At 47.5% G+C, this 15,261-nt stretch overlaps 1 protein-coding gene across 1 annotated transcript in view; it reads left to right on the top strand.

The window, feature by feature from the left end:
• Positions 1-9,154: 9,154 nt before the first annotated feature.
• The window catches only part of LOC115087101 (cysteine-rich motor neuron 1 protein-like), a 661,264-nt gene continuing 655,157 nt past the window's right edge, over positions 9,155-15,261 (top strand). Inside the window, 1 exon segment of the mRNA XM_029593829.1 lies at positions 9,155-10,333. Coding sequence (XP_029449689.1) covers positions 10,033-10,333 — 301 coding nt within the window. The 5' untranslated portion in view covers positions 9,155-10,032.

Here is a 15,261-nt window from a genome sequence, read left to right as displayed (position 1 = left end):
CCGGGCGAATGGAGTACATCTTTCTGAGGTTGGCATTGACTTATTCAACAATGCTTTGCAAGAAGGATTTCAAGAACCTGCATGTATAGGGCCGTAGTGGGGGAACAAAGACAACCATAGGTTGTCTTTGTTTGTGGCGGAAACCCGAGCCCCAAGTGGTAATGTGTTGTATTGTAAGGACATTGGGGGAGGGGAGGGATAATCTCGTGTAGTTTTGGGCTGCTACTCGGGAAGGCCTATGAGCAAGGGAGAGGCCGATGCTCAGGCCGTGCGCTTACCCTCGCTGGGGCAGCAGCGGAGTAAGACAGAGAGGAGCGTCGACGTAGTCTTTCCATTGGGACGCGGTGGTAAGTGAAGAGGGGCAAGAAGGAGGGGGACTGTGATTTTTGGTATTCATGTATAATAAGTCGGAGAGGCTCAGGTTATGTTATGTAATAAACTGTGGCCTTGATTTTTAAAGCCAAACAATTGTTCCTGTGTTTTGTTCAGGGGGGGAAGGGGTAGCGAGCTGCATAGTCTTCCTTCCCTATGTTAATGAAGGTGGCACGAGGCTGTCTCACGCCGCCGCTAATAACATGGGAAAAGTAGCAGGGAGCGGGTCAAGGAGTAGGGGGAGGGGGGGTGAGGCTAACCAATGGCGATGGCAACAATTTGAATTGCTGCCTTGCCATTGTTTGCCGCTCGGGAGCGACAGGTTTTGGCGCGGTTCAGGATCGCAGTCAGCGATCGGCAGCGAAGCAAGCAGCAGATTTCTGCTTTCCCTCCCTCCCTCCCGTTAAATGTTTCTGTACCGGGGAGTGTGATGCTGGAGGATGTTATTTGTCGCAGTAAGGGCGGAAACCCGAGCCCCAAGTGGTAATGTATTGTATTGTAAGGACATTGGGGGGGGGGGGGGGAGAGAGGGATAATCTCGTGTAGTTTGGGGCTGCTACACGGGAAGGCCTATGAGCAAGGGGGGTGGGGTGGCCAATGCTCAGGCCGTGCGCTTACCCTCGCTGGGGCAGCGGCGGGGTAAGACAGAGGGGAGCGTCGACGTAGTCTTACCACTGGGATGCGGTGGTAAGTGAAGAGGGGCAAGAAGGAGGGGGGGGGGGTTGTGTTTTTTGTATTCATGTATAATAAATTGGGTTATGTTATGTAATAAACTGCGGCCTTGTGTTTTAAAGCCATGCAATTGTTCCTGTGTTTTGTTCGGGGGGGGGGGGGGGGAGAGGTAGCGAGCTGCATAGTCTTCCTTCCCTATGTTATGCCTTCAGTGAACGCCGTTGCTCTTGATCCAAATTTCTAGCTACTGTAAGCCATTGTAAAGTCCATTGTTTAATCCCTCTCCTGCCTCGATTCATTCTTTCACACATCTCTATTTCAAGCAGCATTTCCGCAGGGCCGATGTAATAAGGCATGCCGATGTTAGCACAGGCTTTATGCTCCTGTTTTAGCATGGATTTTTCCGCAGTAAGTTAATCCTGGTATTTAACAAGGGTTTTAGCATGGAAAAAAAGAAGCGTTAAACAAGGAGTACACAGCAATGCTAAAACTGGCATGGGTTCATGCAAATATCATGTAAAAGAAGGCATTAGCTATTCCGCAGCAATGCAGGATGGTGAGTTAAAGGGCAGACAGCTTAAAGCACATTTTCTTATCACTGGAAATTTAACTCCTGGGTTAGAGCTGAGCAGGAGTAAAACTTAACTCACTTTTCTGGTGGCCATGTTATTCTATAGTTGTGCCCAATGTGATAGTGCCTACTTCACCCCATATCCAGGCGTTTTAGAACATAAGAGCATGCCACACTGGGTCAGACCAAGGGTCCATCAAGCCCAGCATCCTGCTTCCAACAGTGGCCAATCCAGGCCATAAGAACCTGGCAAGTTCCCAAAAACTAAGGGCCGGATTTTCAAAGGGTTACGCACGCCAGGCCTATTTTCAAAAGGCCCGGCGATGCGCGTAAAGCCCCGGGACGTGTGTGTCCTGGGGCTTGCAGAAAGGGGTGGTCCGGGGGCAGGGGCGTGGCCAGAGGCTGCCGCATGGCTGCTGTGCCGGAGATCGCGCGCTGGCAGTTGGCTGGCGCATGCAACTTACTTCAGCCCTAGGGCTGAAGTAAGTTTGGAAATAAAAGAAAAACAAAGAAAAAGGTAGGGGGGAAAGGGTGGGGGAGGAAGGGGAAGGGAACGTGGGGTGGGGGGGTAGGGAACGGGGGAAGGCAGCATGTGCCGACCCCCGATTTTATAATATGCACGCCTGCGCGTGCATGTTATACAATCGGGCGTACATGTGTGCACGCTGGGTAGCGCGCGCACATGTACGACCTCGTGCAGGTTTGAAAATCTACCCCTAAGCCTATCAGCGCCTATCAGCGCCTATCAGCCTATCAGAGCCTATCAGCGCCGGATCAGCTCACCTGCGTCCTCCGCTTCTGCGCCGCTCGAACCCTCCCTGCTCGTGGCATTCGGCCCGGGAGACCCATCGGGGTCCGAGTCAGAGCCCGAGCCTACCGCCCACCAATCACGCCGCAGCACGACGCCAGAGAACCGCCCACCCGGCTGACATCAGATCCGGCCAGGCAAGCCTTTTAATCTGTTGCAGGCAAGCCTTCCTCCCTCTTTTCGCGCCGGATCAGCTCACCTGCATCCTCCGCTTCTGCGCCGCTCGAACCCTCCCTGCTCGTGGCATTCGGCCCGGGAGACCCATCGGGGTCCGAGTCAGAGCCCGAGCCTACCGCCCACCAATCACGCCGCAGCACGACGCCAGAGAACCGCCCACCCGGCTGACATCAGATCCGGCCAAACAACCCTATACAACTAACGCCTATACCCTAGGCGTCTCGCGCCAGGCGTCGCGCGCATAAGGAGCGCGACAAAGGGGCCTGCCCCTTTGTGTGCCCCTTCGTGTGACCTTCCGGTGCCTGAAGAACATTGATTTTGAGGTATCTTAATTCCTTGGTCTACATCACACAAATATACCTGACATTATAGTGAGCACCTGCATTACTACTTTGTATAGTAAGCTACAGCATTCTTTCCGTTGTCAGTAATAGTAACTGTTATATTGTTGTCTTACAACCAAACTGACAGTAACCCTGTATCCAGCTCCCTCCTCTCTGCAACATCTCTTATCCCAGGACAGCTAATGTCTGCAACTACTCCCCAACACGTAAACTCTTGGTGACCCTCCCTCCTATTTACTTCACTGCAAACATGCTGAACATCCCAAAACTCAGCTATAATAGATACAGACCCCTTTCTCAATATGCTTCACGCCACCGCTCATACCTCAAAACCATTCCTACTACTATGGTTTCTCCTCCACTCACTCAAATTATCGGAATCACTGCACTGGCTCTTATTCTTTTTAATGCCCAATCACTAAACAAAAAATTCTCAATCCTTAATGACCTCTTACTAGATGAAACACCTGACATATTGGCAATAACTGAAACCTGGTTAAAAGACACTGATAATGTTCTCCTTAACCAGCTTCCGAACAATATTTATGATATCATCTCTATCCCTAGACCTAGAAAGAAGGGTGGAGGCATTTTACTAGCCACTAAGAAACAACTTAAACTCACTTTACAAGCTACATCTCCCCCTCCTAAACTTGAAATTGGACTATTTAAAGCACCTAGCATTCAAATATGCCTCATCTACGCCCCTCCTGGTACACTCAACAACAGCCCTTCTTCACTAATTGAATACATTGCAAAAAATATCTCGAGTGACTCCCCAGCCATTATCCTAGGCGACTTTAATCTGCATGTGGATAATGTCCCGCTTACACCCAGCTGCTCTTCCTTCCTCGAAGCCATGAAATCCTTAGGATTCAAGCAAACTATAAACTCGCCTACCCACAAAGCTGGTCACTCGCTCGACCTCATATTCACCAATCAGCATATTACCACAGAATCCCTTACATGTACACCTATTCCCTGGTCTGATCACTACATCATAAGAACCACCAACACACTAAACAAGCCCCCTCCCTTGCCTGTTGTATCCACAACTCTACAAATCCGTAAATCCTGTAACAAGGATGAGCTCACGACCGCACTGTCATATGCCCTTAACAACCTTAACTTTAGCAATGCTGATACTGCCCTTGCATCATGGAATGAGCATACACAAGCAGTTGCTGACAACATCTGCCCCTTTATTACCAAACAATTATCCTCTCAAAGAAATGCAAAAAAACCATGGTACAATACCATACTAAAAGAACGGAAACAAGCCCTAAGAAAAATTGAAAAAAACTGGCGCAAAGACCCCTCCCCCACTCTCCTGGCACAATACAAGACCTCCTTATACAACTACAACAATGAAATCAATTTAGCCAAAAAGAATTTCTATGCCTCAAAAATTCACCAGTACCAATTCAACCCCAAAGCCCTATTTGATTACGTCACCTCACTCACCAACCTCACCCCTAATCTCATTCCTGATGAAGAGGCAAAAAATAAATGTGAACAATTGGCTGAATACTTTCATGATAAAGTCAACAAAATCATGACACGCTTTCCGACCATCTCCCACACTCCCCAAAATAGTTGCACTGTGCAGCCTAGCAAACTCTCCACCAAACTTACAATGTTTGAACACACCTCTACCATGGAAATAGAATCCATACTCAAAAAAACGAGACCTTCATCCCACCCCTCTGACACCATTCCTACAAAACTTTTACTCACCATACCAGACATTATAGCCCCTTCTATTTCAAAGGTCATTAACGCCTCAATTGATTCTGGTATAGTTCCCTACCCTTTAAAACAAGCCATCCTTAAGCCCACACTAAAAAAACCTAAGCTTGACCCAGCGGATCTCACCAGTTGCCGTCCTATCTCTAATCTCCCGTTCATCTCAAAAATCTTAGAAAAAACTATTAACTACCAACTTAGTAACTACCTGGATGAACAAGAAATCCTTTCTCCGTTGCAATACGGTTTTCGGAAATTACATAGTACAGAAACCCTTCTGCTCTCTCTTTCTGATTACCTAATCAAAAGCTTAGATAAAGGATTATCCCACCTCCTAATTTTATTAGATATCTCTGCTGCTTTTGATACTGTAAACCATCAGATCCTCCTTGAGCGCCTTTCTGATATTGGTATAACTGAACATGCCCACAAATGGTTTAGTTCATACCTCAGTGACAGACATTACAGAGTCAAAGTTGGTAACCATGAATCCAAAGAAATCCTCATTGCGCAGGGAGTCCCCCAAGGCTCCTCACTATCATCCACCCTATTTAATGTCTACCTTCTACCCCTCTGCCAACTCCTCTCAAACCTCAAGTTACCTCACTTTTTGTACGCTGACGATGTACAAATTCTTATTCCCATTACTGACTCCATTCCAAAAACCTTGGAAATTTGGCAATCCACAATCAATTCAATTACCAATCTCTTAAACTCCATTCAGCTGGCCCTTAACGCCTCAAAAACAGAACTTATGGTCATTTCACCTCCTACCCCCCTTCTTGCGACACCCTCAATAAATATTATATCACCACACACACATTTTTCTCAACAAGTCCGAGATCTAGGAGTACTATTAGATGACCAAATGTCCCTCAAAAAATTTATTAATGCTACACTTAAGGAATGTTTCTTTAAGATCCATACACTTAAAAAACTTAAACCACTACTTCATTTCTCTGACTTTCGTACTGTGTTACAATCTATGGTCTTTTCAAAAATTGACTATTGTAATGGGTTACTATTAGGTCTGCCTAAAAATTCCATAAACCCATTACAAATCCTGCAAAATACGACAGCTCGTATTCTAACTAATACTCCTTCAAAGGAACACATTACTCCCATACTTAAGAAATTACACTGGCTCCCTGTACACTATCGTATACAATACAAGATATTATCACTCATTCACAAATCCCTCCACAATCCAGAAATGAACTGGCCCTCTAACACCTTTCAATTCAATAACTCCAATAGGCCAATTAGAAATCCTTATATTGCTACACTACAAACCCCTTCACATAAACTATTTAAATATGCATCCACCAGAGCTCGTGCCATTTCCATAGCAGGCCCTAAACTATGGAATGCTATGCCTACTGACCTACGCCTTGAACTGTCCTCTAAGACCTTCAAGCAAAAGCTCAAAACATGGCTTTTTACTAAAGCCTACACTTGATTATTACGTGTTCCCCCCCTTAACTCTTCTGTTCCTTACTTGTTACTAACTCATTCGATCTTTCTTAACTCTTAGTACTCCCTTTTTAGTCTGTCAATCCTTCCACTTTATTCGAAATTATTTCTCTTAACTTTAGATTATTTATGCCCTCTTCTGTTCATTCCTAGTACTTTGGTTTCCCTCTTTTAACCATTGATCCCGCCTTCTGTATATATGTAAATAACCTGTTCCTTCCTAACCCATTCTCTTTCCTTCCTGTTCCAATTTGCTCCCCACCCCCTTCCTTCCTTCCCAGTATTTGCCCTGATGCTAGATTATCCCTGATGCTAGATTATCTTGTGCAATCAAAGGCATTCTTACTCGATTATATCATCTAATATTAACTAAATAAGTTGTTTTTTGATACCATAGTTTACTGTTTTAATGTTTTTTGATACCATATTTTACTGTTTTAATGTATTGTTGAATTCAGATATTATTATACTGTTACATGTACACGCAACCGCGTATTTTTGTTCCATGTACACCGACGTGATATCATTGATGAGCGGCGGTATATAAAAATCAATAAATAAATAAATAAATAAATCCCATGTTACTGCTGCTAGTAATTTCCAGTGTAAGTTTTTGGTACAGGCAGCTGCAGCTGAAAAGTACGCTAGCGCTCTGCATCCCAACTTTGACATACTGTTTGTCTGTAGATGCCTGACCCAGGGAGCTTATACTTTATTCAGAAAGCAGAAGCACGCCCAGAGAGCTTATGCTTTCATTTTACTTGCCATGCCTTGCCAAATGGGCATTACATTCATTTATTTATTTATTTGTTGAGTTTTATATATACCGTCATAACGGTTTACAAAAGTTCAAAATGCAAGATTTTTAACAATTGAGCAAAAGGCATAACAGGAAGCATATTAAACAAAAGGAGAGACATCCAATTGCAAAGATATTAACTGGAACTTGCACTACGGCTTGCATGTGAGACTGGCATTGTGCATTCACTTTTGAGCACATTCTCGCATTCAAAGCCATTTTGGAAAGGAATGGCAAACAAAATCAATGCATAAGCTCCCTTAGGAAAGTATCTACCTCTAGCTGAAGAAAGCATAAGTGCTCTGGGGTGCGCACCATTAGTTGAACAGTACACACTTTGGCACTGTGCACGTAGTATTCAGCTGTTCAGGAAAAGCAAGAAAACCTGTGACTAGTGCCTGCCTCAGAGAGCTTGCACTGGAAATGTAATTCCTTCCTGGAGCTTAAGTGGAACAACTTACACTTCTAGTGCTATTATTGTCTATTACTGTGCCCAGACGCAGGAAAGAGTTAAATCTCCAGTGTAAGCTCTCTGAGGTGGGCATCTACAATTGAACAAATCAAATCACAAGTGGTCTAGGATAGGCACCTGCAGCTGAACAGTATGCCAAGGTGCACTGTTCAGCTGAAGGTGCCTGCCCAGAGTTGCCTGTTGTATTCTTCCACTGTGAAAAGGAGAGTGAGAGAGAGAGAGAGAGTGAGTGTATTTTGGGCAGGGGAGAGGGGGCAGAGAGGAAGGAGCTGTCAAGTGGTTGTCTGGAAGAATTTTCCATTCAGGAATACTGGGAATTATTGTATAGTGAAACCTCAACTGGGAGGCTGCATTAATCACAACTTAGATTTTATGCAAAACAAAGAGCAAATGGAATGACTTATGAGCGTGACCTTTGTTTTGGTTCACCAACACCTCATAGAAACTGAATTGGACAGAGTAGCTTAACAGCACCTTAATGTCACTTGGAAGAGGGAAGGTACATTACTAGCCTGGAATATACAAATGCAGTGGAGATGAGACTGTGCTCTCTTTAATTAAAGGGTAAGGGTTGCCACGCTTCTTTGATAAGCAGAGCTCTGTGATACGTAAAGAGGCCACTTTAGAAAACATGAACTCATTTTCAGAATCATCCTGTCGGGGGCAGCAATGCAGCTACATATTTTTTTTCGGAACTACAGTATAGAGGCCATGCAAATATTTCACTGGCATGGTACAATTAAACTTTACGGTAACCTGCAATTAAACGGAGCACCTCTGAATGAATGCACGGCAAGCGGCTTTCGTACGTTGGCTTCACCTCCATGAATTCTGTTTCGGAATTAAGACCGAGAACAATTGAGGCACAAAAATGTTTCAGCCTGAGTTTGTAGGAAGCAGGGGTGTTTTTGCTTTTTTTTCCCCCCCACATATTTTCCAGTTTGCATATTATTTCATAAACGACGTGGCCAGGTCGTATTCAATAAACGATTCACGAGCCTATGAACATTTCTAGACTATCTCGTGCTCACGGGCAGTTCAAATCCAATTTGAGCTACTGACAGTCAATTAGTTTTTCTTGGGATGCCTACGTATGTTTCTTCTCTCCCCTCCTACCCCACGACTTTGCTTCATGTGCGATCTTGATTTATTAAAATAATCACGCCCGAAAAGTTTATTTCTAGGCTCAAAGGTAGCCAGACATGAGCCATTTCTTCGCCTTCCTGACAGCGTCATCTTCCTGATCAGGACATAAGACCCTTGTTCGCTCCTCCAGGGATTTCATTTTCAGAGGTCTGCTGGAAAAGTGTCAGGAATGTGGCTGGAGAGGTACATGAGACGGGTTGCATTACAACAGATCTTCAGATGTAGAGACAGAAACAAATATATACCCGCAGCTTCCTGCAGGCTGGTGATTCAGAGGGCCGATCGGTTTCGAGTTCTGGACCCTGCTAAAAAAAAAAAAAATAACATTCTAGAAAGTGGGAAGCCTGCAAGCATCGCCCCTGCCTGAGCACTTACTCACAGAAGATATACGCAGGGATAGGAAGGCAAGAAAGGACTGGGGTTAGGGGGGCTCATAGCTCAGGAGCCGTGCCGTGCCCCCTTCCCCGATATGGCACAAAGGAGAGGAGGGGGGCCGAGACAATGGGCAACCTCCAATCAGGTGAGCAAACAGAGGGGAGAGGGCGTGGCTCGGAGCGTGACGTAACAATGGGGAGGGTGAACCCGGAGCTGCGAGAGCTGGGCTCGCAGAGAGGCGATAAACAAGAAACCAGAATCTCGTAAGACTGGAGGGAAGAAGCGAGGAGTGTGACAGGCGAGCGCCGAGGAGGCTTGGCTTTCACCGGGACTCCCTGGAAACATCAAAGAGGAGAGGTGCTCGGGAGGAAGGAAGCTGCTGCAAGGCGCAGGAATCGCGCCGATCTTCGGCTGCACTGATTTCTTTTTTTGGGGGGGATACGGATTAAGACGAGAACCCTTGCAAAGGAAAAAGCGCACGATTTATGGCTTAAAATCTGAAAGGAGGAGGGGAGGGGGTGGGGGGGAAAAGAAACTTTCAGCGGAAGATTCAAGAGGAGGCGAGACGTTTCCTGGCGTGGAGCTGCCGCGTGGAATGGGATTTCCCGGAGAAGTTTTGGTGGCACGGAGCTAAGGAGGAAACTTTTTTTTTTTTTTTTTTGCAACCCCCCCTGCGGATGTTCTCCTGGTTGTTGGTGCTGCTGTCGCTGGGCGCTCTGCCCCTGCTGTGTGAGCAGATCATGCAGAGTGGATCTGGTGTCAGGAGGTTCGCTTGATTCCTTACTTGCAAAAAGGAAATTAAAAGTAATTTAAAAAAGAAGAAGAAACAAGAATTTTCTGTTCTAAACAGTTTCTGCTTTCATCCTGAAGTCGGAGGGGAAATTAAACGCTCACTTTTAAAATCCGAGCCCTGTGTAGAAGTGTTGTACCGCAGCATTGCATTGATCGCCTGTTCTCTTATCGGAATACAGTCCATAGAGGTTTCTGTATTTGTATTTGGCCTTCTCTTTATTTATATTCTTTTTTTTTTTTTTTTACACTTGCTGTTGCTTTTGGCACCGCGATCGGGGGCGAAGGATGTACCTGACTGTGAAAGTGCTAGCGGCGTGGCACCTGGTGGTCTCGCTGCTGGCGCGCTCCGGGGGGGCGCTGGTGTGTCTGCCCTGCGACGAGTCAAAGTGCGAGGAGCCCCGCAACTGCCCGGGCAGCATCGTGCTGGGCATCTGCGGCTGCTGCTTCATGTGTGCCCGCCAGAAGAACGAGAGCTGCGGCGGCGTGTACGGGCTGCACGGCGCCTGCGACCGGGGGCTGCGCTGTGTCATCCGACCTCCGCTGCACGGCGACTCCATCACCGAGTACGAAGTGGGCGTCTGTGAAGGTAGGGGGCGGGGGGAGGGGGCTCCTTTAAGATGCTTTTTTTTAAATTTATCCTCACCTCCCCCCCCCCCCATTGTACGATCTTTTTACTTTATAGCGTTTGCACTTCCATTTCCCCCTCAAATATATAGAAGTCGCCCCCTCCCCCCCGAAGCACAATTCAGTTTAGGAAAAAAAGGAGTTGGGGGTACCTGCACGGTGTGACAGCTGCCGAGCCACTCTGAAATGTTAGCTTTGCTCTTCACCTTTCCAGGGTAAATATTAGCTCTGATTGTGGGCCGCTCTGACACTTCCGGGGTGTGAAAGAGGCGATCGCAGGGCTCTGGAGAGCCGCATGTGGCTGTCCAGTGTCACCGGCTCGGCTTGAGCTAATGCCCTGGCACCTCACCCCCAACCCCCCACCGAAGTTCCTAGCTGAAACCTTTAATCTGTAACAACTTCACTAAAGCGCCGAAAGTTGCTTCTGGATCCCCTATTTACAGTAGTTTTATATTTATTTATATTAGCGAGTCCCCGAGTTCTGCTCTCTCTCGGGTGCCTCCCACCCTGCGCCTTCCTCTGGACCCAGAGGATGCTGCTTCCTAGCTGCACTCCTGGGTTGAAAGTTTTGCCAGCCCCTCCCCCGTCAGAGGCACAGGAGTATGGAATTGGAGATCTCGGAGTTTTTCCTCTTGCCTAGGGGCAGCAGTGTTTGGCTGAAATCTAGGCTGGGTTTTTAGGCTGAGAAGGAGGCGCGGATGCTCCCCTCCCCCACCCCCACGATGCTCATCCCTAGCTTTCATCTTGCTCACCACTTTCCTCGTGCGTCAGTGGTAGTTTTCTTCAGTTTTGCCAATGAACTTGCAATACAAGGCAGGAGCACCCACAGACCGCCAAAGAGACTAATCAACCAACCTGAAAGCCTCTGGAAATGTCACTTCGGGCATGGGATTTTCCTAGAGGTGTTGCTCTGCCGATTTCAGTCATAAAATGAGTCCCTCCTGAAATGAAAAGGACTAGGAACAAGTTGTCTTTTGGAGAGAGGAAGGGAGCCCACCTGCTTGTGCAACCTCTGTTCTCTCCGATTTAGTTTGGAGGTGATAACATTCCTTGATGAGGTGCCAGTTCTCTGGCATTTTTCTGCTAGCTTTATTTATTTTTTGGGAGGGGTGGTGGTGGTTGGGGGGAATGTTCCCTGTGCTTTTTTGCTGGCAGATTAACTGGTAGACATTACCTGCCTGTCAGGGCTTGGGCTGGGATTCGTGTGGCTGTGCATCTAAGGAGGGACTGGGGGGAGGGGGATGAATGCAGAACCCGATTCGGAAGGCTGCAATCTTGGGTCGCTACTTTTTCCTCTGCAGTTGAAACCTGTGCCAGTGAGCCATCATCTGTGGGGAATGCCCCTGCCTGTGTGTGTGTGTATGAGGAATGTGTTTTTTGTTGGGTTTTTTTTTTTTTTGAATGATCCATTTCAAGGAGGACAGAGAGATGAAGACAACTTCCCCCTTCACCCTTTTGGTCATTCTGGGTCAGTTTATTAACCTCTGTGTGAAATCGATTTGTCTGCAGTGTGTCGTCTGGCCGTGAGGTTTGTGTTTTGGAACTGCAGTAGTTTGGCAAGTAATCAGAAGGCCAGCAAAAGCTGTAGGTAATGGGGGAAGGTTTAAAGCAGTGTATCCCTAAAACAAGCCAGCGCTTTGTGCTTTGTATGGCCTGATATTGAGCAGACTGTGTCTGATGTTCTGTCTGATTTCCCTCCCTGTAAAACACAGACATACACCCCACGCTTACACACATACATACACAGCTTTTTCATTTTTTTACTGCAGACTTTTCCTTTCTGTAGTTATCACTCGCTACTTGTCACCCATTATAATTTAAGCAAAAAAAAAAAATCGATTTTCAAAACACGTAGAAAATAGGGGGAAAATAAGACACAATATGAGTTCTCCCCCCCCCCCCCAGCAAATGAAAGCGTATTACTGCTTGGTTCATGTATTACGGACAAAGTGGATCCTTTCTTCCCTGGGAGACAGACTGGAATGCTCTCCCCTCCCTGGTATAGATCTGCTAAGCAAGGAGCAGCAATGGGTCCTGCATAATAACAGCAGCTGCCAAACCAGACAGGCCATGGCAGGGAGGGGAGGACAGACTTTAAAAAAAAAAAAAACCCTTGTCCCCATGCTGCCTGGAAACAAGTAAGAAACTGCCCAAGACTTGCTCCTTTTTTCTTGTTTGGAAAGTGCGTAATTGTTTTTTGAGAGCTGGGAGAGATCCTGGTTTTCTAGGCTTGGAAGGTAGACGGCAGCATAGAGTCCAGAAGAGCGTTGTGAGGGGAGGAAGCAGTCCAGAGTGTGAGAGTGTGCCACAGAAAAGCAGCCGTTCTGTCCTAATAGTGCTGACATTCATTTTTTATGGTGCCGTATCTTTTGCCAGCAGCTGACAATGATAGTAGCTGACACGTAATACCACTTGAATTGCAGAGATGCTGCATGCAAGCTTTCAGATTTACAGATCCCAATTCCATTAGCGAAGGCGCAGGAAACAGCACAAGATAAAGCCAGTGCTCCTTATGCAGACTTATAGCTTAGTAGTTTCATGAAACTATTAGTAGCCACTGTGGCCCACCTGGAAACCAGGTTTAACTAAGGTTGGACAAAGACATTGTGTAATAGAAAGGATGCGCCTTCAAAAATTCTAAAATCGGGTAAAAGAACCTCACCAGAGAGCAGAGAGCAAGACAGTAGAAAGAAAAGGGGGAGGGGAGCATAACTATGGCAAGCTGGGTTTAAGGATGACTTCCACTTTCCCAGGTTGTAGCCCCAAGCTCAGGAATATCTCACCGGTCCCGTACAAACCTGTCGAGCCTTCCACCGCCTGAATGTCAAAGAAACCTATGTATGAATGTGGGATGGAGTTGGGTGGGACAGGGAGGGAGCTCTGCGAAGGATGCAGGAGGAGGAGAGTCAGTAAATGGCACTACCTTTTACCTTTACCAGTGCACCATGCTTACAGTGGTATAATTTCACTAGGGACTTGCCTTGATCCCGAGTACGTCCTGCTGTAACACACGATGTTTAGCATTAGCCAGTGCAGCATTTTCATCGACAAGCAGGCCCTCATTTGTAGACAGAAGGGAAGTGGAACTGTACAATGGGGGAAGGGAAAAGCGGATCTGGGCCTGGTGTGACCCGTGTGATAGGACGGGGCCAGGGCGGGCTTGGACTCTCGCCTCCCAAACACACACACACGCTCTCTTTCTCTCTCACACCCATGTGAACACTCTTGCTCCTTCTCCCAGCGATCCTCCATCCCCAGCCATTCTTCGCTTGAAGAGCACTGGTGAGCGGAGGATGGCTGGAGGCCGGAGCACTGCTGAGGGCTAAGGATGCAGGATCACTGGGGTAAGGAGAAGGAGAGGAAGGTAAAGAGATAGGGGCCCCTTCTCACTGCCCTCCTCCTCCTCCCCTAGGGATCCTAGTCCTCCAGGTCCTGGTCTCCCACTCCATGAATTCTCTAGTGGTCCTTAGGCTCAAGTTTTCAACCCTAATCCCTTTAGTCCTCAAGCTTCGGCCACTCCCCTCCCCCCCACCACTACCACCAGAAAATTACCCTCTCCATCAACTCCTCTCTTTCTTTAGCCAGTAAGGCACAGACCTCTTCTAGCCAGAATCAGCTTGCTCTCCTCAGATGAGGGCACACTGGTGCATACCGCCCGCTCTACTCAGCTTCCTTGGATTAAGAAGGGGCAAGAATTAAAAAATGCGACCTGCTCTTAGCCTCCTTGAGGGAGCAGCACCACATGCTTTCCTTATCCTCCCCTTCAGTTCCCTTTCCTCATTCACTCTGTTTCAAACACTTGCACCTTAGTCCCTCTAATGCCCGCACTTGCATCCCGCAGCACTTTCACTTCCACCCTCTCATCCATAGAAATGACGGCAGAAGAAGACCAAACGGCCCATCAAGTCTGCCCAGCAAGCTACACACTTTATCCATTTTTTTTCCCTTTTTCTCTCTCCCACCTGTTACTATCGGCTTCCAGTACCCTCCAGCCCTAATTCCCCTCCACCCCACCACCAATTTAGAGAGCAGCTCCGTATCTGCATCCAAGTGACATCCAGCTCAATTAGGGGTAGCAACCGCTGTAACAAGCAGGCCACCCCCTTGTCCCATACTCTTACCCACCCCTGTTTTTATTTTTTTGTTTGTTTTTTTATTTTTTTGGAGATAGCAGCCCTCCATCCTTCCGCTCCATGAAGATGGAACACTAACTACTGGCCTCTGGCATCCCGCTCCGTGAATGCCTCTGTGGCTACTGCCGCTCCGTGCAGTGTTTTGCTGCCTGAAGGTGGAACACCAACTACTGGCCACTGGCATCCCGCTCCGTGAATGCCTCTGTGGCTACTGCCACTCCGTGCAGTGTTTGAATGCCACTGTGGCTACTGCCGCTCCGTGCAGTAGCCACATAATCCACAGCCCCTCCGATCTGTTCACTCACTCTTGCCCTCCTCTCCCGCTGATCCCCTCATTCACTTAGGCTTGTCCTTCCCTGCCCCTCTCTCCTTTCCCACCTATTGATCACTAACTCTCTCCTTCCCTCAGTGTAGTCTCCAGGGGCAGAGAGGATGGGATGCCAGCAAGAGCAGCAGTGGGGGCCAGTAATCAGTAACGGCAAAGCAAGTGGGGCTGGCAGGCATTCACCCCATGTGTCTTCGACTTCGGTTGTTCTCCCTCACAGCTGCCTTAGTTGTGCTGGGGAATTGCACAAAAATCAAGGCCATGTGGCTACTACCCCTGTCTCAGGCTAAGCAGCTCCGACATTCTCTGCTCTGCTTCCTGCAGGTGCTGGGGGCCAGACGGGTTCCATGCCGCTACTGGCTCTGCTCCGTTTCCACAGGGGAAAAGGAACTGATTTACATTGCCGGCTCTACTCTGCTTCCTTGGGTCCCG

This window comes from Rhinatrema bivittatum, chromosome 3 (assembly GCF_901001135.1).
Source record: "Rhinatrema bivittatum chromosome 3, aRhiBiv1.1, whole genome shotgun sequence".
Taxonomy (NCBI): Eukaryota; Metazoa; Chordata; class Amphibia; order Gymnophiona; family Rhinatrematidae; genus Rhinatrema; species Rhinatrema bivittatum.
This window is presented reverse-complemented; position numbering and strand designations above follow the sequence as displayed.